We start from the raw sequence: 24,715 nt of genomic DNA on the forward strand, positions 1-24,715 counted from the left end.
CCAATGTATTTTACTAACATTTGACGCCTACCAATGACGACGAATAGGTAGGTATTCTTCTCTAATTGTACGTCACCATAGGCATTTGACATATCGTCGATTCAGGACCAAACCGAGAGTTTCCTCTCTCCGACCCTTGTCCAACGGGTGCTATTTGAATGTAGATACGTCCATTTGGATTTTATTTTATACTTTTTTTTATTTATTGCAAGTGGAATAAAGAGTTAACTAACTATGTATCTTCTACATCATTAGCGATTATTATAGCAGTAAAAATTTAAGACTGTCAATATCTTTGTTTCAAAGGAGAGCAAAAGAGAAGCGACTGAAGAAGGACGCAGGCCGAACACGCTGGTCGCAATATTTCAGGTCCATGAAAGGTGGAGGCAGCGGCTCGCCCAGACACGACCGACTTCTCGACAAAGACGAGCTGAAAATTGATTTGGATTCCTTCAGCCATCATGGTAAGCTTGTTTTAGACGTTTATTGTCCGTGGTCCGATCGAGAAGTTCTACTGGTTGATCCAAGGGCAGTGGTTAGAGACAATTTAGAAATTATAAGTTATATAAATTGCCCATGCCGGAAATCGAACCTGGGACCTCCCACTTATAAGACACACTACGGTGCCAGGGAGATCACCTGTTTTGTAAGGATGATCTGATAGATCTACATTTCGTAACTCAGTGGAGCCAAGTCCTTACTTATATTATAGATAGATAGATAGATGAAATCTTTATTGCATACAAACACATGAACACACCACAAAAGGAAGAAACAGAAAAAAACAATTGTGTGCAAAGGCGGCCTTATTGCTTAAAACAATCTCCACCAGGCAACCTTTGCTGAAAGGAGAAGCAAGTGTTGGATAGTACTAACACGCAAAGAATTATTAGGACTATATTGTGTAACCTACAACTCTGTCTTCTTATTATGCAGAGCTAAGCAACGACAGCTACAGCACAGCGGCGCTCGGAGGCGAAGAAGGTTCGCCCGCAGGTGGCGCGGCGGGGACGCGGTTTGGAGCCACGCCGCCGTACCTGCGCGCGCACTCGCCGCCGCACGCACACTACCACTACCCGCCAGACCACCTCGTCTACACCAACATTGGTAAATACTTTCATCATCATCATCATTCCAACCCAGCGCGCATCGCCATGCCATCGCCAGACCACTACTAAGAACTAGTCTCCTTTCGGAATGAGAAAAGTTTAGGCCAAGTCATAATCAAGCCATCGCCAGCTCACTACTGAAAACAGGTCTCATCTCAAAATGAGAACGGTTTATGTGTAGTCTACCACGTTAGCCAAGTGGGCATTGGCAGACTTCACACATCTTTTGGAACATTATGGAGAACTCTCAGGCATGCAGGTTTACTCACGATGTTTTCCTTCACCGTTTGAAAAGCTAGAGGTACGTGCCCGCGCTCAGTATTTCTCTATATCTATCTAAGCATAAGAAGATAGATATAAATAAATATTGAGATATTTAATTATAGACTTTTCGGGACAGGTCAAGCAATGAGCGGCGCTGGACTTGCAGGAGCAGGCGGTGCATCCGACATGAGCAGCTCGTCTTCGCCGGCCGCGGGAGGGTACCCTGACTTTCCTCCTTCACCAGACTCTTGGTTAGGAGAGCCGCACCACTACTCCCCGCGAGGCTATCCCTAGCGGCGGCCGCCTCCGGCGCACGCGCAGCCCGCGCCCCCGCCGCTCCCCGCACCCTGCCCCGCTCACGTGCTCGCCGTGCAGCCACTTGAACTCGTAGTGAAACGAGAGCTGTGATTGATAAACGAGTAACATCATCGTTTATTACAAAATACACAGACAGAAACACAATATTATATAAGTACAGTGTAAATAGAACCTAAACTAATCTATTTTGATCAATTAAAAATATTTATCTAATAACAGTTAAAACGACCGGTCAGTGTGCTCTAACATGGTCCATTTGCAAACGAAATTAATGCATAACTTTCCAATTGTTAGGGATATTATAGTTATACTATCATGGCCGTGGGAGATTTGAATATAATTCCACTGGTGATTACTGATTCCGCCTTATATTCATCTTTAACAGACATCCTCATGTTTTAACAGAGCGTTTAGAAATAACTAAACTCTATTGCATTCCATTCTCTATTAGAGTACCAGCGTAGTGGCGGTATTAGGGTGAAGACGCAAATAGGAGAAGACTTTGAATATAATTATATTAACAAAGCTTTGAAATTTGTAAATATCTTACTAAAGTAATTGATTGCACAAGATTGTATCCAGGATGCAATGTAAGTAATGTATAAAGTTTTAAAATTAAAATAATTTTGACTGTAAACCGAAAGAATGATTCGATGATCCAAGCAAAAGATATGTTATGTTTTGATGATGATACTTAATGATTGTAATAATTACAAATATTTTGAATTAGACGTTACATCAAAATATATTATTATTATTTGAATGCTATATAATATTATATGTTTGTGTAATCGTAAATATAATATTTCTGTACATAAAATGAATGTAATTATTACTTAGAATAGGTACTTCACGTATAAATAAGGCCATAGTGATATCATACTTTGTGCAAAAAAAATCTAGTCGAGATATAAATGGTATATTAATAATAACACTTAATGCGGTAATTGATTTGAAGTTTTATTTACAAGTTTTATGTAATTATTTTATACAACATTTACAATTCCGTTGTAGCCACTCCCCAGTACTGTTGCATCCGGCCTTCGAGGTCCAATGAGTCTTGGGATGGTGCTGTTTTTTCTTGTATAACAGCGAAATCGTATTCTAAATGATAAGGCATAAGTCTCTGGAGTGATCCAAAGTACGCAGCATTTGGTCCGCCATTTGGCATTCTACCCGAGCCGAATCGATATTCAGGTTTCAAGGTATTACCAAAAGATCTGGCGCTCCCAAAATGTTTTGATAGAAATGGAACTTTAGACTTTTGTTTTTGAATCTCTACTTGTCCTGCCAAATGGAGTTGAGGACTGCTTCCAGATAGACCTTTCAAATTTCTCAGACTACCATTTGACTTGATACCTTTTGAAAGATTATCGAGTTCCTTATCAAAAAGCATTTGCGTATTTTGTTCCAACATGTACTCCCAGCACTTAAATTGTTCATCAGAAGAAGGAATTTCCTCATTGGTTCGCTCATCATCCTTTTCTTCTTCAACTCGTACTCGTATTGCTCTCGCCACCGCGCCACGAGGTCTCCTCTCAGACGCTCTTATGTGTGACCTTACACTTGCGTAATGTTGTTGGTTTACTGTTTCACTTGGAGGTCTATCGCTTTGTCCGCTAGGTGAAGATCTGTCGCTAGTTGATTTGGGTGGTGTAATAGAATGACAACAGGGTTCCAAACGAGAGCAACAACAATCAGGCCGACATACCGATTTTGTGTTAATTGTATTTCGAAGCTCACGCATTAGTAAATCGACATCGGGACGTACCGTGTCAAATCGAACAATAACAACAGATATACATTCTTCTGCGCCATAACTTTGAGCTAAGTCTTGCAATCGCTTTGCAGCTAAAACTGGGTTTCTCTCAGTCCTTACTTCAGATACAGCAGCATCCACTGTAACAACATCCCAGAATTTGCCGTTTCCTAATATCAAAAATTCATCATCATCTTTGATAACTGTTTGTATAATATCAGGATCAGGTACTGTGTTTGGATACCGGGAAGAGTAACCCAACCGTTTATTGTTTTCTGTGCCTAAGCATAAAGGTCCGGTACGGCGACTTAATACCGCTTTCGTGTTGCCTACATTAGCCAATCTTAAGTTATATTTTCGCGTCGTTTGGCCAAAACCATTTTCCGGTGCAATTATAGGAGATAAGTGGCACATAATAAGGCAAGCACCTTTTCGTTGACCTTTTTGCTTTAATTCTCTGTGAGCTGAAAGGACGACATATTTCATGTATTCATTTACAGTTTCTTTAATAGACTTCTCTTCAAGAAGGAGTCCTGGTAAAGTTGTTTGTAAAATTTTTGGTACTTCAACATCCGTTTCGCCATCGATTATTGCGAACAGGCCTTCCTTATTACAAAAAGATGGTAGACGAATTTGAGCACAAGATAGTTGCAAGTTCTTATTGGGGCATTCTGAAAATCCTGTTACCCAAGGGGTGGCACCATTTAGTTCTTCATGATAATTACTTTTTTGAGACCATGACAGTGCATTTTGTCCAGTTACATCAACAAGACTTAGCGGACGTTGACATTTATAGGCATTAAACTGGGATGGATCCATTTGTAATTTTTTATTACATGATATATCAAGAAACTTCAACTGTTTTGGAGCTAATAACCTCAGGTCAATACTATCTAATTCGTTATGAGCAAAGTCCAATATTTTAACTGAAGCACTACATGCAAACATTGGAATACTCCGTAATCTATTTGAATGTGCACGTACCACTCTGATGTTATTTAACTGGGGTAAGTTATCTGGTAGCTTGGTCAATGAATTGCCTGAAATTATCAGCTCTTCAATCTCTGGCCAAAAGTTAAAGCAATTATCTGGCAGGTTTATCAAACAGTTATAAGCAATATGGAGTATTTTTAGACCACGAAATGTTATTATGACATCTATGACTTCATCTGTTAAACAATTTGCTGTCAAAAAGAGGCGCTCTAAGCAATGTGGCGATGCTCCTCTAACACGAGGTAAACGGCTCAGTCTGTTGTTTGATAGGTTTAAAATATTTAGTCTGTCACAAATTGAGAAGAAATTTTCTGGAAGTGTTTGGATGCAGTTGTCGTGGAGGAGCAGTTCTTTTAAAGGTGATCTCAATCGTGGCATTGATGGAAAATTTGTTATTTTATTGTGTGCTAAATGTAAATGGCTAAGGCTGGAAAGTTCACTGCAGAACAAGTGGTCAGGAAGTGACATTAGTTGATTGTTGCTGGCGAAGAGTTTGGTCAGATCTGAACACCCGCTGAGCCATTGAGGCAAGGAAGATAATTTGTTGTGTGACACATCAATCTCGACTAAGTTGATAGGCGGCACCATCGTAGTCAAGCTATCCAATTCTGAAATTAAACGGTTAACTTTATGTAGATACCTATATACTCGTAATGTTAATAAAATAAGATGTTAACAAAATAATATTAAAACAGTAAATTAAAAACTTACGATTGTATGGAGCCCGCAGTATTCGTAATGAAGCCCCGTGTAAGGCTAGGTGTTGGATGACATTATGGGCTGCATACAACTCACGAAGACCACGCAAGGCAGACAGCACCAGCACCTCGACAGCGTTGTACGAGACATCAAGTGATACTAAGTGCTGTAATAAGAAAAAATACAATTGATTAGGATGTGTTGCTTTCTATTAAAGTGTAACGGAGAATTCAAACCCGTATTGTTATCGTATTACTAGACCTGACCAGAAATATGAAAAATTCCTCTGGGAGCACCACTAACAAATAGGTATATGTCTATGGTCACTAAGTATATAATCTTGTATAAATTATTTCCACGGGTTTTTCGCACTATAGCGAGGTATTTTATTTTTCTGGACAGGCTTTATGCAGAGTCAATTTCATTTCTAGAACCAGAAATACCTGAGAACATTTTCATTTAGCTCCACTATGTTTCATTTGTTTCAAATCAAGATTTGATCTATATTTCTACTGAACGCTAATCCAATTACAATACAAAATGTGAACTCCGAATTCCAAGTCCTCAACCCCCATACTGCAGGGGTCCGTGAGAATGGATTGATTGATTTATTTATTTTATCATTGAAAAGAAATTGATTTAGTTTAAAATTTTATTGTTAAGTAAACTTGTTTTGTTTGTTAGTGTTTATATTTATATGTCTATGTAAATACTCATTATATATCTTTAAATCTATCAAAATAATGATTCGTGTTTATAAAATCTAGTAAGGTTAACCTTACCTCGTAATTGCCAAGGATAATGCTTCCTTTCAGTCTGTTGTGACGGAGGTCGACGTTCGTGAGCGGCGCGCGGTTCTCGCTTCTATTCTCTTCCCCTGGACCCATTTGATTTATGTTATTTGACTGGAAAGGTCAAAAATGACATATATTTAAAAAGCTGGTTGATAGCGGAAAAACTGCATCAGTCATTATTACAATCTCAATTGTTGTGATTGGCTGAATTTATGGTATTCTTGTTGCAACAATGCGTTGGAGCCAATAGTAAGAAAGCGTCAACCAATCAGAGGCGATTGCGATCGTGACATTATATAGCTGTCATTTTACTGTAATCGAGCATAAAGCGTAGGTACATTGCTTTATTGAATTTTTACCGAGCTTTTTCATCAACATTCGTATTTTAAGGAAAACTCGGTAAGATTGTTTAAAAACAAATCAAAATTTATGTAGGACAACAGCTAGTGCCCCTTATGCTATGACTCTACCACCGGTTCGGAATGCAGATTCTACTGAGAATAGCCCGCAAGAAACTCAGCACATGCTCTTTTCAAATCGTAAAAAGTTATTTTATCTCCCTCATTAGATTACCTTCAGACGAGACAACTTACTGTTTTTTCTGTTAAATGTTAATGCAATTAAAAGATTTCCTTATTAGACATCCATAGCAGATTATTATTATCATAATTGGTACCTAATTAACAATTTTCTTAATTGTTAAGTAAAGTAAGTACGTAGTTATCCCAGCTTCCGCAATTTGATTGCATCCAGAACCTAGGCGGTAGTTATGAGAAATACGATCGTTGGTTTTTCGTGTGATTATAAATCTAACGCGAACGGTTTCATACAATTTCCATGCCACAGAATTCGCAGGCAAATTGCGTGAGGAAATTTCGCAGTGCGGGCTGACCCTTACTTCAAAGAACGATAGGCCTAACGTTAGATTAAATTAGTTATCACAATACTTACACCAAAATGATTTATCAGGTTCCGCGTGGCTACCAGAGTCCTCAGCCGGGGTAGTCGTAAAATGTAGTCAAGGGAGTGTAGTTCGTTGTCACTGACATTGATCTCTTCTAATCTGGAATAGAGTTTATTCATATATTTATTCTATTTATTATTATTATATTGTTATTCTATTGTTTCTTAGGGTTCCGTAGCTCAAAAGAAAAAATGGAACCCTTATAGGATCACTTTTTTGTCTGTCTGTTTGTTCGTTTGTCGTGTCTGTCAAGAAAACCTATAGGGTACTTCCTGTTGACCTAGACTAATGAAAGGCAGGTAGGTAGGTCTGCACAAGTAAAGTAAAAATCTGAAATTTATAGTGCAAAATGTCAGAAAAATATCCGAGTACGGAACCCTCGGTGCGCGAGTCTGACTCGTACTTGGCCGGTTTTTTACTAGGTTTTGCTTACAACTGCTAACTGTATCTCAAGGTTTTGCAGGTTGATTTTAATTGAAGGTAGGTAGCTATATTCTATGCTAGCGAACGACCGAACAAAAACGTAAAATTGAAATCAAGAGAAAACTTTTGGTTTCAATTTTACGTTTTGATGATACTATTTGACAGTACCTAGGTAGGCGAATTACGAAAATACCTAAGTACCTCTAGTAATTTTATCATTATAATTAATTATATCTACTTACTACATAAACACACACGCACATAGTAACAATATAGCAACGCGTGTAATAATAAGTTAAATGATTGAGAAATCTATTTAATTGATTTTATCTAAACGAGACCAATTATGTTTTTACGAACATGCAGCGCAATCAAGTTCTTAAGACCCACCTTTAACATTAATGAAAATGTACTTAAGTAAATATTTTTGTAAATATGCCCAACCGAGCTGATCCGTGGGAACGCTTTGAATTTCTGGGATTTCTGGGTTAAAAAAAAAATTCATATCATTCTCCAGGTCCTAAACTAAATACAACCAATAACCAACGTTGATTCGTTCCTCTGATAAGGCGTGATCTGTAAGGACTAATCAATAAACAACAACTTTTGAATTTATAATAATGTATGGGTAATGATTACAAGTAGGTAAGTAGTTAGGAATTAGAAGTTAATTAATACGTGCTGTATTATATCACTAAGAAAATAATTAGTAATTAAACTTTCTATATGCTTTGTGAACTCTATTTATATCATATCTACCTATACCATATGAGCAAAGATCCCTATCTTTACTCATGTGCCTAAATAATATAATATTAGAAAGACATGGATTTACATGGTTGAAGTAGGTATTTTCCGAAATTCGAAAGCATGACCCCAAGAAAATACTTAATTGTCGCTTTGATCAACTGGAATTGGCTTCATGAATTACCTACTCGTGTTCTAGGTATAGATACTCATAGTATAGACACATATAATAGATAGGCATTAAAGTGTATACGTAAGTGTTTGAACAATACGTGTTCGATGATAATAATTTCTATAGTGAAGTTTCGCCGTATGTTAATTTTTGACCCAAAAGATCATTATACCGTGACTGATGAATTAAAAAAATAGTTGTACTTATTTAAAGAACAACGTGGTTCTTTTAGGAACAAAATAAATATTCTATTAAGAATGTATTTTACTTGAACTATGAGATAAAAAAGGAAAATATATTGACAGAGAGTAGAGCAGGTAGAGACACGAGAGCTCTTTGGTGAACCTTATGCGATAAAGCGCGAAGCTATTTATTAATTTTGGAGAACAAAGAAAGACAGAAAAACAAACAAAGAATAAGTAATTATATTAGGATATTGACAAAAGTTACGTAGGTTGGTTAATACCAATGGTAGGTACCATTGTGGGGAAATTAATTTTATTAAATAGGTATAAACGAGGTTCTCGATTCGATGAGATTTTTTCTGTTTTTTTTTTTAGCAGTAAGTGTAACTTCATAACTACATCAAATTGGAACAGATTTAAATATTTTTTTTATTTAAAAAGGTATAGCCACCATCTGCCGGGTCCTATTTATTAAACTTGGTGAAGATCAGATAAATATTTTGGGAGATGGAGCCTGGAGGAAGGAACTTCTCTGCGGGTATGAGTAAATCGCGATTAATGTATCTGCAAGGGAGTTTAGTTAACAGTAGACTATCTGCCAAAATGTAGGTAACGTATAGGTAACACATTGAAAAAGAAAGATCCAATTATGGCCGATAGCTTACCGAACCTAATTTTCACTGTATCCAGTTAGACCACTTCCAGCTTTCTGAAGCCATGTTATAATGTCACTTATTACACTTGCATAAGATTGTTTTTAGAAGCACGTAAATATTTTTTAAATTGACTGCAGTTGTAAAAATCCAGAAAGTTCGAGTTAGGTGTGTATGACCATCTCTAAGAATGTATTCTAACTGACCGCGGGAGGTTCGCGCCCCACCGCATGTGTGAGCTACTACAAACATTAGCCAAGACACTTATTAAAAACTTACTTACTTTATAATATAAATCTTCAAATTCTTAGGCTGTTATCTACATGTAATTATAGTTTTCCCGTAATAGAAATCCATACTAATATTATAAATGCGAAAGTGTGTCTGTCTGTCTGCTACCTTTTCACGGCCCAACAGTTTAACCGATTCTGACAAAATTTGGTACAGAGTTAGCTTATATTCCGGGGACGGACATAGGCTATTTTTGATCCCGGAAAATTAAGGAGTTCCCACGGGATTCCTAAAGACCCATCCGCTTAACCAATTTGTACCATGGTAGCTTACGTCCATGTAATTGACATAGGCTTTTTATTCTGGAAAATCAAACAGTTCCCACAGGATCTTTGAAAACCTAATTCCACGCGGACGAAGCCGCAGGCATCCCCTAGTTAGAAATAAATTGGGAGGGCAAATCACCGAAAGACTATTTACAAATTTACCACTTATTTTTTAGGATTCCGTACGTCAATAAAAAATGGAACCAATATATAGGATCACTTGGACAACAGTCCATCTGGCTGTACATGTATCAATGTCTTATTTCTCAGAAAAGGCTAGAGGTACAATTTAAATACAAGTCAATGGCCTCTTTATTGCCGTAAAAGTTTCAAGTTACTACTTAGCTTAAAACTCAATAAAAGTCACAAATTCTTCAAATCGTACTGTGTTCGCCTTCATCAAAATTTATACAGCGCTTTCCGTTGCTTGAAAGGCACGAAGGGAGGTGTTGTGGCACAAATAGGTACCTAAGGGATGTAACGCGACAAACTTATACCTAATATGTGCGACAGTATATAATATATTTATGTAAGATATGAAACTTCGCCTCAATACAGTATGTGTTTCGTAGTGGATTTGCAGAAATGCTGACCTGGAATACTTAGCGGTTCTTGAGTTTAAATCTCAGTCAGCTATTAATTTTAAAAGCCCTTTTAATTCATTTATGGTGTTACAAAATTTCAAACAGTTAAATTTTTAACACCAAAATAAATTGAAAATTATTCAATTCCGTATTAATGTTACACTTATGTTAATTTCAATTTGTGCCATTTGTTTAAAGCAAACATTTAATTAAACCAAATAAATAATAATATGCTTATGTATTCTTCAATGGTACCTAGAGAACCCTGGGTTCACGAGTCTACCGCGCATTTGGCCGGTTCTATTTTATACTTTTATTGATGCACTAGTTATTATCATCGTACAGCTCAAATCGATTCAACAGTAGGGTATAAGTTCCTCAGTTTTCAGAATTAGGTACACCGAAGCGTAGCTGGGGCGTATCAGCTAGTTTTGTTAAAACAGATTAAACTTGAACTAGGAACTAAGTTAGGTAATAGTTTTCTCTTCACACTAATACAAACAAAGATGAACTTAGAAATCATCATCATACCTATTCTTGTTTTCTTGAACAACTACAAAAATATTGGCCAATCTATCGTCACTAAGTATTATAATTATATTATTAAGTATTATAATAATAATATTTGCGCATAATAACGACAAATCGTAGTGCAGCGTAGACCTCGGGCTACGTTAATATGTGTGATTCATCAATACTAATGATACGAAAGCGTGTCTGTTTGTTTGTCTTACTGCTACTTTTTCACGACACATATTATGTTAAACCGATTTTGAGGAAAGAGATAGCTTGCATCCCGGGTAAGGATGTAGGCTACTTTTTGTCCCAGATAATCAAAGAGTGCTCACGGGATTTATAAAACACGGATACTCGTACTAGTCGTGGCATCATCTAGTACTTAATACCTACTTCGGAAACAGCTTTAAAAATAAAATAGCAGTCTAGTCTAAAGTTTGCTGAAGCCATAGTTTGGCAACAGCACCGAGACGCAATGGGCTCGCCGATGTTACAATACACACTCATTATTGTACCGCCTATCTACGGACGATCTATGCAATCGTTCGGTTTTTCACTCTCGATTTCCACTTTCGTCACTGTTTCCTGTACCTATTCCTATACCTAATTATAATATTGGGTACATAAATGAATGCGTGTTGATTGAATGCAGCTAAGTATATTTATAATATTGTAATATAAGTAGTATATTATATTTTCAACTTATAAGGCAGTTAACTATCACTTTTGTAATGTTTTTACGATTTATCATCATTAACATGCCAAGAAAAAAGTCAATCATTTTTATTTATAGCGGAATTGTTACGTGAATATTTTTGTTATGACGATCTGCAGTGGCGCAGTGGTGAGCGCTGTGGTCTTAGGTATTAGTGGGGAGTCCCGGATTCGATTCCCGACCGGGATAATTTGGAACTTTATAATTTCTAAATTTTCTGTCTGGTCTAGTAGGAGGCATCGTCCTTGGCTAGTTACCAATCTAGCGGCAAAGTCGTGCAGCCAAGCGATTTATTTAGCGTTTCGGTACGGTGCGATGTAAAAACCAAAGGAGATGGGTTTGATAAAAACTGCCATGTGTGTTCCAGGTTAGCCTCCTTCCATCTTAGAATGCATCATCACCACTTACCACCAGGTGAGATTGCAGTCAAGGGCTGACTTGAATCTGAATTAGATAAACACACCTACTAAACAATCATAGGTATAACAAATGGGTACACGAGAACGATGAAGAGAATGTTTTTATAAGCGATTTATCTGATCAGTATGTTTCTACCTACTTACCTTAGTAATTATTCACGGAACTAAAGAATGAGCGGAAGCGGTAGATACAAAATAATACCTTCAAAAACCATCCGCAAGTCATGGCTGCAGTCGATAGCATCAAATAATTGTTAATTAGGAATTTAATCACAATGCACGTACTCGTACCTACGTAGGTACCTACAGTATGAAAATACTAGGTAATTAAGGTATACCTATCTAATTGCTACGCATATTCTTACGTAGACACATACCTACGAAGCAGTTACATTGAGATAACTGAGACAGTAAGAGACCATAAAACGTAGATAAGAACAGATTTTATTTGTTACAGATTTAGAAGAGTGACTAATAAAATACGACGACTAAAAAATCGGCCAATTACGAGTCGGACTCGCACACGAAGGGTTCCGTACCATCGTGCAAGAAACACTTTTTAGTTTTTTTTAATGTTCATGTCTTGGAAATTTTTGGAAATTATTATGATATTATTTTGTTGTTTTAGCGGCAATAGAAATACACATTCTGTGAAAATTTCCACTCTCTAGCTATTACGGTTCTCGAGATACAGCCCGCTGACAGACCGACGGACAAATTTTTTAACCATAACCATAATAACAGTAGGTATATCGTCTATACAATCTACTGTACCTATTGGTTAGGAATCAATCAATCATACAAAAATAATTGTACTTAAGTAGAAAATGTTTTAATTAGAATCAATGCAATAACTGATGAGCACTAAATTCAATTAGTTAAAACTCGTCAAACACCCAATTAAATAAAAGCAATAAATCCATCAAGGTAGGTGGTTGCCAACAAACATATTTTAAAAAGTACGAAGTGATCACGCAACACAATAGGTACCTACATACCTATATATACCTAAATAAAAAAATACGTCTTGATGAAACAGAGAGGTACCATACCATGCACTAGAGGCGGTGAAGCCTTTACTCTGTTAATAAAATCACTATCTTAGTCATAATATTAAGACGTTACTGCAGTGGGGTGATTCGCTAACTCAGTGTCCAACAATGAATGATAGTCACCGAGCTCATTTTTAATGGATTGAAGGTTTTCTACGAAACAATATTTTAATATCACCCAGTGAAGCATCAATGTAGAACCAACCAACATCGGTGGCTATCATTCAGCGTTAGACACTGAGTTAGCAAGTCACCTAGCTGGTTAGCTCGCTTAGATTTTAGACTGCATTATCATATCACTATACATCAGCGCGCAGCGGCGTGATTCGCAAACTCAGTGATCCAGAATGAAAGCCATCAAACTCATTTGACATTGGTTGGTTCTAAGGATTCAAAGGATTAATAAGGGTTCCGTTTTTCTTTTTCAGGTACGGAAAATGAATGTCAAATGAGTTTGGTGGCTTTCATTCAAAATAGTTAGAGTGAGCAAATACCTAACTCCCCAGGTCAGATCGCAGTCAAGGGCTATCTTAAAATGAAAAAGTAATAGTTTGAAAACGTTTTTGTATAATCAGCAGGTGGGGGTGTTGCCGGCGGATGTATGAGGTAAGCATCTCTATGGTCTATAACTCAATGCGATAAAGATACAAACAAGGCCGCCATTTAATGGGGGTTGCGCGTAAAGTGAACGTAACCGGCACGCTCCGGCGCACAGATGTAGATAGAACGACGCGGACGCCCGTGCGACGTGCGCTCGGTTCAAAAAATTGGCACACAACGGAAACCCACCCAATTAACATACAACTGTTAGCTTAGATATAATAGTGAGACAAGTGTTTCTCTACTTGATGCCGTAATAGTTAGGTACTGCCATCGATTTATAAGTACTAGATAGTAAGTAAATCAATAGTGCTTCAATCGTGGTTAATTGGTACATCTTTTCGAATATATAACTTTCAAATGCCCAAGTTAAACAGAGTAAAAAAAAAATCAATAGATCAATATTCATTGACAACTGAATCAAATCAAACCAATTTTCTCTACATAGGGCGCTTTTCCTCGGTTTCTTGCTATTTACTTATACATTTATTTTAATAAACTGGACTGTAGTGGAATAGTTAGGTGCTTTTGGTAAACCAAATCACTTTCCTACTCATCGAGTCAGATTTTTTCAACAAAACTCAAAATTCATCCGATACTTTTTACTCGTATGTAGGTACGAGGCCCATCCATCGAACATTTTCTGCAACCGGTCTTTGAGGTCGTGATGAGCATCAACTATGAAGGCAGTGAAAAAGCATACTATTTACCTACCAAAGTATTTATATTGCACAAAAGTATCAAAGCCAGGAAGGCTGATACTGAGATGCGGAGCGCCACGCTTCGCTAGCGGAGCGTTAAGGAATAGACCCGTAATGGCAATGTATACCGATTTAATGTACTCGAATTGTGCGCCAGATGCTCTTCGAATAGTACTTTTTAAAAATCTTGCCCAACCCCGAGTAGCTAACAAATCGGTACAAACAAGTACAAACACAAATATTATAATAATCGAATTAAAAAAATCGGCTAAGTGCGAGTCGAGCTTGCGCACGGGTTCCGTTCCATTGTACAAGAAATAGCACTTTTTAAAATTGAAAATTGAATAGAATTAATATAATGTATTGATAAAGCAGCAAAAGAAATAGGTACACATTCTGTGAAAATTTCAACTCTCTACCTATTACTGATCATGAGATACACAGACGGACGGATGGACGGACGGACGGACGGACAGCGGAGGATCCCGTTGGTATCCTTCGGATACGGATCCATAAAAAAACCACTTCAATTAGATACATAGGTATTACGTATTAACATTTTACGTATTTTTATTGTATAAAATTCACGCTAAATATTTTTTACCAAAATGTACGAGGTCTAAGGACCAAAACAGAAGATATCTATACAGCGGCTCTATATCAGGACTACGATTTAATAATTTTGACCGAGACTTGGTTGAACAACACGATTTTTGATAATGAAATCCTAGATAGTCGTTATATCTTACACAGGCGAGATCGCTCTTCGTGTCCACTATCTTGCCATAAAAAAGAAGGTGGTGGGGTAGCAATTGCCGTTAGTAAAAAATTTGAGTCTGTCAGGAAGTACGAATGGGAATCTGTATGTGAAGATTTATGGATAGCGATTAAAGTCAGTCATAATATTTTTATATATGTTTGTGGTGTCTATGTTCCTCCGCCTGTCAAGGAAGATTACTTGGAATGCTTTTTTAAAAGTGTGACTGATATTTGTAACAACAAAATAGGTCAAGATTCACCAACTCTTATCATTGGTGACTTCAATTTACCTAACATTTCTTGGGCAACCGATTCGAATAGTAACGGCTTAATGTCTGGTCAAATAGGTAGTAATATAGATAGTCTCTTTTTGGAGCACATTGCTTTCAATAACTTGAAACAATGCAATCTTATTGAAAACATAAACGCCCGTATTTTAGACTTAGTTCTTACAAATAATACTGATTGGATACAAGTAAAAAAAGAAGATAATGCTTTGGTCACAATAGACAACCATCATCCACCACTACTAATTATTTTAACATTAAATTGTAACCGCTACATGAAACCTTCTCGTACACCATTTCTCAATTTCTTCCTATGTGACTATGATAATGTCTGTAATGAACTGGATCAAATAGATTGGTTGTCTCTATTTCAAAATTCTTATTCGGTCGATGCAAAATTAGATATATTTTACCAGACACTAATGCCCATTATTTATAGATATACACCCATGCGGAAACCGCGAGATAGTCACTATCCTATATGGTTCTCAGGTCCATTATTACGAGCACTTAAGGAAAAGGCAAAAATCCACCATAAAAGCAAAAAGTACAATAACCCAATGGACAAATTTGCATACGAATTATTGCGCGAACGTTGTGCCATCTTGATAAAAGGTTGTTATGACAATTTTAAAAAACGAGTTGTTGAATGTATTCGTGATGATCCTACCTACTTTTGGAAATATTTTAAACAACAGCGTAAAAATGGTACCAATTGTATTCCGAATGAAATGATTCTGGATAATTTTGTAGCTAAAGGTGGAAAGAATATATGTGACGCCTTTGCTAAACATTTTTCATCGGTCTACATAGAGACCAGTAACTGTCGAGTAGGAAATTCGTCACTCCCAAGCAATATCATTCGCAATGTTCCATTGGGTTCTTGTATACTAACTGAAGAAGAAGTTTTAAAACATCTTTTAAACTTGGATTCACTTAAAGGTCCCGGTCCAGATCTTCTTGCCCCAATATTTCTTAAAAAATGCGCTCACAAACTAGCTAAGCCACTTACCCTCATATATAACTATTCTTTGCAAACGGGTACATTTCCTACCAAATGGAAAATTGCATATATCACACCAGTGCATAAGTCTGGCAACTCAAAAGATATAAAAAACTACCGACCTATATCTATTTTATCAATCTGTGGAAAAGTCTTAGAAAGCTTAGTTCAGAAAATAATTTATTATCACATAGCCCCATATCTTGATCCTAACCAACATGGGTTTCGTCCTCGCAAATCAACCACTTCTAACTTAGTTAGTTATATATCAGACATCGTTGAGACTGTAGATGCTACTGGTGAGGTACATGCAATTTACACCGATTTTCGAAAAGCATTTGATATGGTGAATCATAACATTTTGTTATTGAAAATTGAGTCTTTGGGAATTCATGGCTCATTGTTACGTTGGTGTGAATCTTACTTAAGAAATCGGTCACAACTTGTTGCTGTTAATGGTTTTAAGTCTTATGAGATAAAAATATCATCGGGAGTCCCTCAAGGATCTCATCTAGGTCCCACGTTCTTTTTAATTTTTATAAATGATTTGGCACTCAAGTTAAAGTCTAAATTTAAAATGTTTGCAGACGATATAAAAATTTACAAAACCATTAACAGCCAAGCTGATGTGACAACCCTACAAAACGATATTGATGCTGTTCACTCTTGGTGCACTACAAATGGTATGTCCTTAAATATTGAAAAGTGTTTCCACATTAAATTTACCAGAAAAAAAAATCCGGTAGACTGTGTCTATAAAATAAACAAGGTTAGTCTTAAGGAAGTTTATAGTATGAGAGACCTTGGTGTTATTGTAGACTCGGCTTTAAGTTTTCGTCCACATATCGAGCAAATAACATCTAAAGCTTCAAAAATATCCGGACTAGTATTCAGACAAATGAAAATATTCAAGGACCCCAGTTTATCTATACTGGTCTTCAACAGTGTTGTCCGTAGCATCCTTGAATATTGTAGCACTGTATGGAGTCCAGGGTATCAAGTTCATTCTGATAGAATAGAACGAATTCAAAAAAGGTTTCTATACCATCTAACTTACAATGACTTCAAATGTGACAAATTGTTTTCATACGAATCTCGTCTCTCTTACTATAAAATGAAATCCCTTAGAGACCGTAGAAAGATTACGGATGTCATTTTTCTGGCAAAATTAATAAAGGGTCTCATTGATGCGCCTGAGTTACTTGAACGCTTGAAGTTCGTTGTGCCCCGTGACTGTAGCCGCTTACACAATCGCAAGACGTTCTGTTTGCCTCAAACCAAAACCAAGCTTGGGCATCATAGTCCGCTATATAGAATGCAGTCTCTTGCAAATAATTACAGAGATGTTATAGATATCTTCTGTGACAATATACCAAGAATAAAAAGTAAGTTAAGTACACAGATAAGTAATTGTTAGAAAGTAGTTTGTATAAGGTTTTTCCTATTTTGTTAGTAGCTGTTCTGGTTTAAGTTTTTGTTCCTTGTTTGTTAAGTTTATTTTGTGTTGCGCTGTAGTTTTGTACCTACATACTTTAATAGTGCATGCCGAGTCCACATCGAGAAGACGCAATTGCGCGCATGTTTCTTTGTCCATTTATCTTCTTGTATTTTTTCTTACCAATTGTAGTCGGTTTTGTGGACTGAATAAAAAAAAAAAAAAAAAAAAAAAAAAAAAACATACATAGGTATGGTATAGGTATTAAATACATAGGTAGGTATGGTTGAAAGTCTAGTGTTTACACTGATCTCGCGAATTACTCTTATCACATTGAAGAGATCTGTCCTACCTTCCAAGATATTCATCTTTAAATGGGATCATTTTGCCACAAAAATAAAATGCGCGTCGAATCGAGAAGCTTCTCCTCCTCAATTTAATAAAGAGTTATATACCTACCTGGTCATAAAAATCACTGACTTGGTTCCTACCTACCGATGAACAATTAAATCAAGGAGAAACCTAATTATAAAGTTAAGAGTATATTTTGTGGCTGAACAGTGTAGTCTACTTTAATCCAATCCATCTCTGCCATCATCAATTAAGAAAGGAGAAAGGTACCTAATTTACATATTATTTTATCTATCATTTAAATAAAAACCATAAAAACCAACGGCAGTTTATCTGAAGTGTATGTCGCCTCGTTACTATATTAAACCGCGACGTTTTGAAATACTAAAATACTCGTAATTTTATGCTAAATTTATATTCAGTGTGAAATTTTAATGGTTGTTTTCCCGCAGCAGAATGATTAACCCTCAGCAATTAACACTTAAAAAGCAGTAATAAATGAAAATGTTTTTATATTGAAATAATTAAAAAAAAATAGACAGAAAACGTGAAAACCAACCTAATTCATCATCATAACATCAACGCTGCGACACGAATCGTACGCGCTGCCAACAAAGTGAAAATGTTTAGAGCTTTATTATAAGCTCTTGTGCGACAGGATAAACTACCCTGCAAGCATGGCTGGCCGCGAAGCCATCATGAGTTATTACTATTGGTTCGAGGTCGATTTCGAGTTTGATTTTTCACAATTGTAAATCTGCCATTTTTTGATATTTTTATTTACAAATCGATTGCACTGTAGCAAAACAAATCGATTAAGTATTAGGTACCAAGACAAAATCATTATTTGCGGGAAAACTTCACGAATTAATATTTCACGCTGAATAATGTAATAAATTATTAAAATAATGATAATAAACGCTAAATTATGTTCGATCACATGACGCACTGAACTCAAAGTTTTGAGAAACTAGACGATCATGTTATTGGTGATTTTTGCTTCTAAGGAAATGCTCGAAAAAATTCTGCAGAACTATATCGACTATATTATATTATTATATATTAGAAACATATATATAGTAACTAGGTATATTGAATGATATAATGATTTAACATTTGTTCAAAACTATTGTTTTATTTTTACTGGGCTATTCATAATTTGTATACACGTATATTTAAAAAAAAAAGTATATTTAAAAAAAAAGTTTTGGATCACTCATTGACTGACTTATCAACGCTCAGCCCAAACCCTCGGACCATTGGACCTAGAAACTGAAATTTTGCAAAGGTTTCTAAGGTTTCCTTTACAAATAAATGTAGACGAGGAATAAGAGGATACAGAGGATAGAGAACAAGAGGATTTATATTTTCGCTGAGTAAAGCAGCATCAGTAGGTACATCATTTGCGTTTTCAATAGCTAAGTACCTACTGAACAATGAATTCCGTGCGTCTCTTATAAGTCGTTTTATGACCATGCTTTATGATTATAATTTACTTGTCGTGCAATCGAATCCTGAAACGAGCTTCGTAAATAATAATAATAATTACTGTCGTTATTTTGGCATTTGCTGTTGAGACACCAAACACGTCAAGCAAGAGCAAAACGTTCAGGGCTTTGTTCCGTATTGGGGAAATAGATAGGTACTTACTGTGTGAGTAGGCATATGTCCTTGGGTAGTTCAGAGATCCTGTTCTCACTGATATCCAGATGCGTTAGGGCTTGCAGCGTGCATGTCTGCGGCGGTACGGCAGGTAGCGAGTTGCCTCGCATGCGCAGCACGCGCACCGCAAACCCGTCGGAAGCATGCTGCGTGAGAGCTACTGGGAGGCAGGAACGACCGCCCCCACTGAGGTCCAGGATATTCGGTGGCTGGGTGCTTTGAGTGCCCTAGGAAAACAATAATTTATTGATTGTAATTATGAAAAATGACCATGACGATGATGAGCAACTGGACAATATGTAATAACAGCTCATTGTAAAGAATATGTCTCCAAATAAAGAATTTTGAATCTTGAATCTTGAACGAACGTTGACAACCGTTATACTGATAACAATTAGATGTATCAGGATGTACCTACTAGATTAATTTAAAAGGATTTTAAATCCAAGGCTTCCGGGTTAGGCTCTAGCCTTCTACAAAACTATAGATTTTTTAGTAATTTGGATAGGTATAAGGGTTTTTCGATTCTAGAGTATAGAGAGATTTTTCTGTCTTTGTATATTACTTATGTTTAAATGTCTGATACTAAATCTGCAAATTAGTTTAAGATTAGAATAAGGTGTCCGTCATATGGCTGCTTACATCACCAACGGTAAACGGTCATTTATTCATGACAATTGGGATGGAGAATAGAGGTATACTTAGTAAGGAAGTAATGATTATACTAGACTACAAACATACCAAGTTTTCACACTTTTCTTTGTACGTAGGTTCTAAACTGTCCATAAATATAGCACTTTGTTGAGAGAACACGTCTAAACTATCAATCTCCTCCTCTTCGTACTTCATTTTATTATTTTCCACCATTACAATTTGGTACAATACACACATTTGATACGTATCACCTATTTACCAAAACCGTGAAAATTAAAATGAAAAATCTCGTGTCATTATTTTCGCGGTTAACTTAGAATATAAGTAGGTACCATTTAACTAATTTACATAATATTGTTATTCCGAAAACGGAACCAAGATTAATGCTGAACTAGTAAGCGACTTGTAAGCTCTATTCGCGACTACGGCGCGGCCGACGAACCCGACCAATGGTACGCTCAAAGACTACGAAACATTCTAAAAGTAATTTACGATTCCAATCACGGTTATGTTCACTCGATAATTTTAGTGTCCTTGCACGCCTCCTTCGGCTTCGGTCATTACAAAGCTTGCTTGAACTTAAACTTGGAATTTTGAGGACATCACTGTTTCGCATTCGTCTTGTATGTTTAAGTCACCGTTGCTGAATAAAAAAGTTAACATTTTTTAAAGTTTGATAAATATTTATATGGTTAACTAAAATTGCTTTAGTATTTTCTCGGTTTGTGATGAGACGTGATTGGTGTCGCGAAAGAGCGCGTCGGAGGTAATGCTATGTGCCGCTTTGACTGACAGGTCGGAGGCGCTCACGCTGTAGACATTTCGGATGTCGACCGTAACAAGAATAGTTATAGGGCGGCGTACATATTCTTTCCAATTGAGCATATTCAAGTTTATAAAATATCCGCTATATTTATAAGTAGTTGATGCATAGGTACTATCAATAAATATTATAAACGCGAAAGTGTATCCGTCTGTTAGATACCTTTTCAAGATTCAACGCTGAATCTTGATAAAATTTTGTAAGGACATAACTGGCGCCGTACGGGCATTGGATAGAATTTTTATCTCAGGAAATCAAAAAAAAAATTGCCACGGAATTTTAAAAATTTCTTTCTTTTTCTATTGTTACAACTTTCTGATACAAATAAAAAACCCCACGGGTACATAGGCGCAAGCAATGTGTTCAGCTAATTTAATGTAAATAGCAGCACACATTATAACACTTTGTAATTGAAGAATTATTCAAAATACTTATATGAATATTATAATTACTTAGTTAACAATTATTTTAGTGAAATATATGTTTTATAACCCGAAATGCCATAGATATTAAATTGTTATGCGTTAGTTATATAAACATAAAACAATACGTAGAAAGTACGTAAAAGTGCTAACGACGCTCTTCATGCAAATATAATTAGGCGTCCCAGACCCAAACAACTTTTATTGAGCTCTTAATGGAGTTACGTATTAGATAATAAGATTTAGGTAAGATTACATTGAAAGCTGTGATAGCTTAGTGGTTAAGACGTCCGCCTTCTATTCGGGAGGTCGGGGATTCGATTCCGGGCATGCACCTTCGGAGTTAGGTTCTTTGAGGAATTAAATATCACTTGCTAAGCGGTAAAGGAAAACATCGCGAGGAAACCTGCATGCCTGAGAGTTCTCCATAGAGTTTTCAAATCTGCTAATCCGCACTTGGCCAACGTGGCATACCACGTCCATAGACTCTGAGTCCATCAGAGTCTATAGACTCTGGCCAAACCTTTCTCATTCTGAGTGGACACCCGTGCTCGAAAGTCAATGATGGGTTGATCGTGATGATGATCATGCACATTGCACAACCCTAGTTTAATAAAATTATTCATTGAAATGTCACAGAGTTGACTGAGTGAGCAGATTTCTAGCAATTTGTAGTGATCGTTGAAGGATTGTTAGTTTGCGAAGTGTACCGGAATCAAAGCCCAATCTACTGAAATCATCGCATCTTATAGACATGCGCATTTCGTAAATACAGTGGAGTAATTTGAATGTATTGTAATCATCGTTTTGTAGAACTTTCTATACTTACTTTTTTCAAACAAAATTCCCTAGATAGACATAATAAATGTATATTTCATTTAAAAAAAATAGTATTTTATAGGGAGGGGTCCTCGGTCATCACAGCCACAGGGTAAAGAAATGTAATCAAGCTAACTCTATACCACTATTATTAGGTAAGTACTATCCTTACTCTGTGCCACAGCAAAGCCATGCCACCATTTGATTAAGCGTTCAGAAAAAACATTGTGTCGCCATCCTAATTATTATATACCCACTTCTAGGTGATCGTAATCCATCGACGATTGCATAGCATACCTAACACACCTAGTGTTTAACTAGGTAGGTACATGATGTACCTACTCCTAGCCATACCAAGACTACATGAGTAGATGCGAAGACGACAAAAAAAGAATAATAGTTGGAAGAGTATGTATACCTCTGTTAACCAGCAGAACCACATATTACGTTCCCATACGGTGTTGAACCCGAGGAAGAGATGGTTTATTCCAGCATCCAACGAACTATTTCCTTGATGACGAGGTTTGACGCAGAGCACCAGCTTTTGGGCCTTTGGCTGGCAGAACTCGATGGTGCCACCGCTCAACTCTAACATGTCCCAAGCTATGCCTGTAACATACAAAAAATACGAACTTAGATAAAATTGCCAGGTATTAGGATTTTAGAAAAACTACAAATTGTTGAACGTTATTTCAAAAGGCTTACAAAATGACTGGTCAAGTGCGTGCCAGAAGTCAGAATATGCCAAATAAGGCAACCCTACCTTACGTAGTACCAACCGTGGCCATGCTACTTGTTGCTAAAAACTTTGACGGTCATTATTTCGTACAGTAGTTTTTTTTTCATAAACTATTTTAAAAGCCTCATAATTATTTTAAAATATTACCTATACAACGAGGTACCTATCACTCGAGGGGTCAATTTTTTTTTTCGGTTCCAGCTTTTAATGGCCAGGAGGTGCCTAAACTGAAAATTTTTATCTTCAAAATTTTAATTTGCTTCTGTGTAACGGTAATAAGATTTATGTAACTGTGCTTTATAGCTTTAGAGCTCGTATAGTCTACTTTTAAAATAAATGGCTGCGATGCACAGATGGACAGCTGATGGACTGGACGAAACAATAAGGGTTCCTTGTTTTACTACGGAACCCTAAAAGTTATTTAGGTATCTATATTATGCAAAAATAACTTTTTTTAACTTACCATATGTATGAAGTTGTGATCCTAGAATATGGGCAAGTCTTGGTTTCCATTGTGGGAATACGTGACCCTTGAGAACGTGTACAGTGCCTGAACGTAGCACTCCACCGGACCGGCTCGCAGGACCTGCACACCAACGAAGAGTATGGCGCAATTCTGGATCTACAGCCAGTCTCAACCTTCTAGCTTCTGATGTCCATCCCGTTTTAGCCAAGAACTTTTCCTGTATTCGTAAAGGAAACTCGTTCAGCTCCAAGCGCCGGGAATTTTCTCCACCAATTTGCATCCAAAGCGTTAACTCCTCGTTGAACCCAAGTTTCTTGTTTACATCTTCGACGGTCGTGTTTGGGGATACTTTGACTAGTTTGCTGGGCGTATCAATTGCGTAGGGCTCGAGGCCATCGAAAACGCGTATCCAGGTAAAATCAGAGCGCGGTTTAAAACCTCGCGTGGAAGCGAGTCTTCGGAGCGATTTGCGGGGAGCGGAAGGCGATGAGGCATGGAGGCCGTCGTCACAGACCATGGCGCGGATGGACGCGAGGCGCGGAGGCCGACGCCGCAATGCCCGTGCCCGAGACCCGAGTCCGCCAGCTGGAGCATGCCGTTGAATTACAATTGGGTCGACCGTAGTGGGGGTGGGAAACATGTCGTTCGGTCAGTCGGGAATACGACATGCAAGTCTAATTTACATAATATCGACATCTTAATGTGAATTAATTATTTAGAAACTTTTACTAAGGTTACGTTACGTTATATTCAATTCACTTTTATTTTCTAAACAGTGTCCCATATCCGTTATAATGGGTCTAAAGTTGCAATACGTATGAAATAAAAATGGGATAAGAGAGCGTCAAGCATAATGCTTGGTTCCGCACCGCCACACACCCCACCTGCTGACTCACCTGTTGTGTTCGAGACCATTCGTCCCTCTTCAAAGAAATGAAATAAGTACCATAAAATAAGCCCCAAAACATTTCAAATTTTCCTATAAGGTTCCAATAGGAAGGTGGTGATACGTAATGGCTGTTGCGAATCTTCTTGTCCAGTTGCACACGAAGATTCGCATTGCGTGTGTAT

General features: G+C 37.0%; 2 protein-coding genes across 10 annotated transcripts in view; one reads left to right on the forward strand and one right to left on the reverse strand.

Moving 5' to 3' along the window:
* Nucleotides 1-2,638, forward strand: part of LOC123868128 (LIM/homeobox protein Lhx3) — a 47,440-nt gene extending 44,802 nt beyond the window's left edge. For all 8 annotated transcript variants that reach the window (XM_045910515.1, XM_045910507.1, XM_045910531.1 and 5 more), the window contains exons 5-7: nt 307-464; nt 937-1,107; nt 1,510-2,638. In XM_045910515.1, coding sequence (XP_045766471.1) covers nt 307-464; nt 937-1,107; nt 1,510-1,667 — 487 coding nt within the window. In that variant the 3' untranslated portion in view covers nt 1,668-2,638. The remainder of the gene's footprint in view (nt 1-306; nt 465-936; nt 1,108-1,509) is intronic.
* Nucleotides 2,251-24,673, reverse strand: LOC123868075 (protein phosphatase PHLPP-like protein). Of its 2 annotated transcripts, XM_045910429.1 has the most exons (7): nt 23,642-24,673; nt 22,858-23,048; nt 19,710-19,948; nt 6,888-6,999; nt 5,925-6,047; nt 5,155-5,308; nt 2,251-5,051 (listed from the first exon to the last, which is right to left on the reverse strand). In XM_045910429.1, the coding sequence occupies exons 1-7, from the start codon at nt 24,282-24,284 to the stop codon at nt 2,689-2,691; spliced, it is 3,825 nt and encodes a 1,274-aa protein (XP_045766385.1). In that variant the 5' UTR covers nt 24,285-24,673; the 3' UTR covers nt 2,251-2,688. The 2 variants fall into 2 exon arrangements, with proteins under 2 accessions (XP_045766385.1, XP_045766392.1); XM_045910436.1 differs by lacking the exons at nt 22,858-23,048; nt 23,642-24,673 and adding an exon at nt 20,463-21,161.
* Between the last annotated feature and the right edge of the window lie 42 nt (nt 24,674-24,715).

Source organism: Maniola jurtina, chromosome 1 (assembly GCF_905333055.1).
Source record: "Maniola jurtina chromosome 1, ilManJurt1.1, whole genome shotgun sequence".
Classification (NCBI taxonomy): Eukaryota; Metazoa; Arthropoda; class Insecta; order Lepidoptera; family Nymphalidae; genus Maniola; species Maniola jurtina.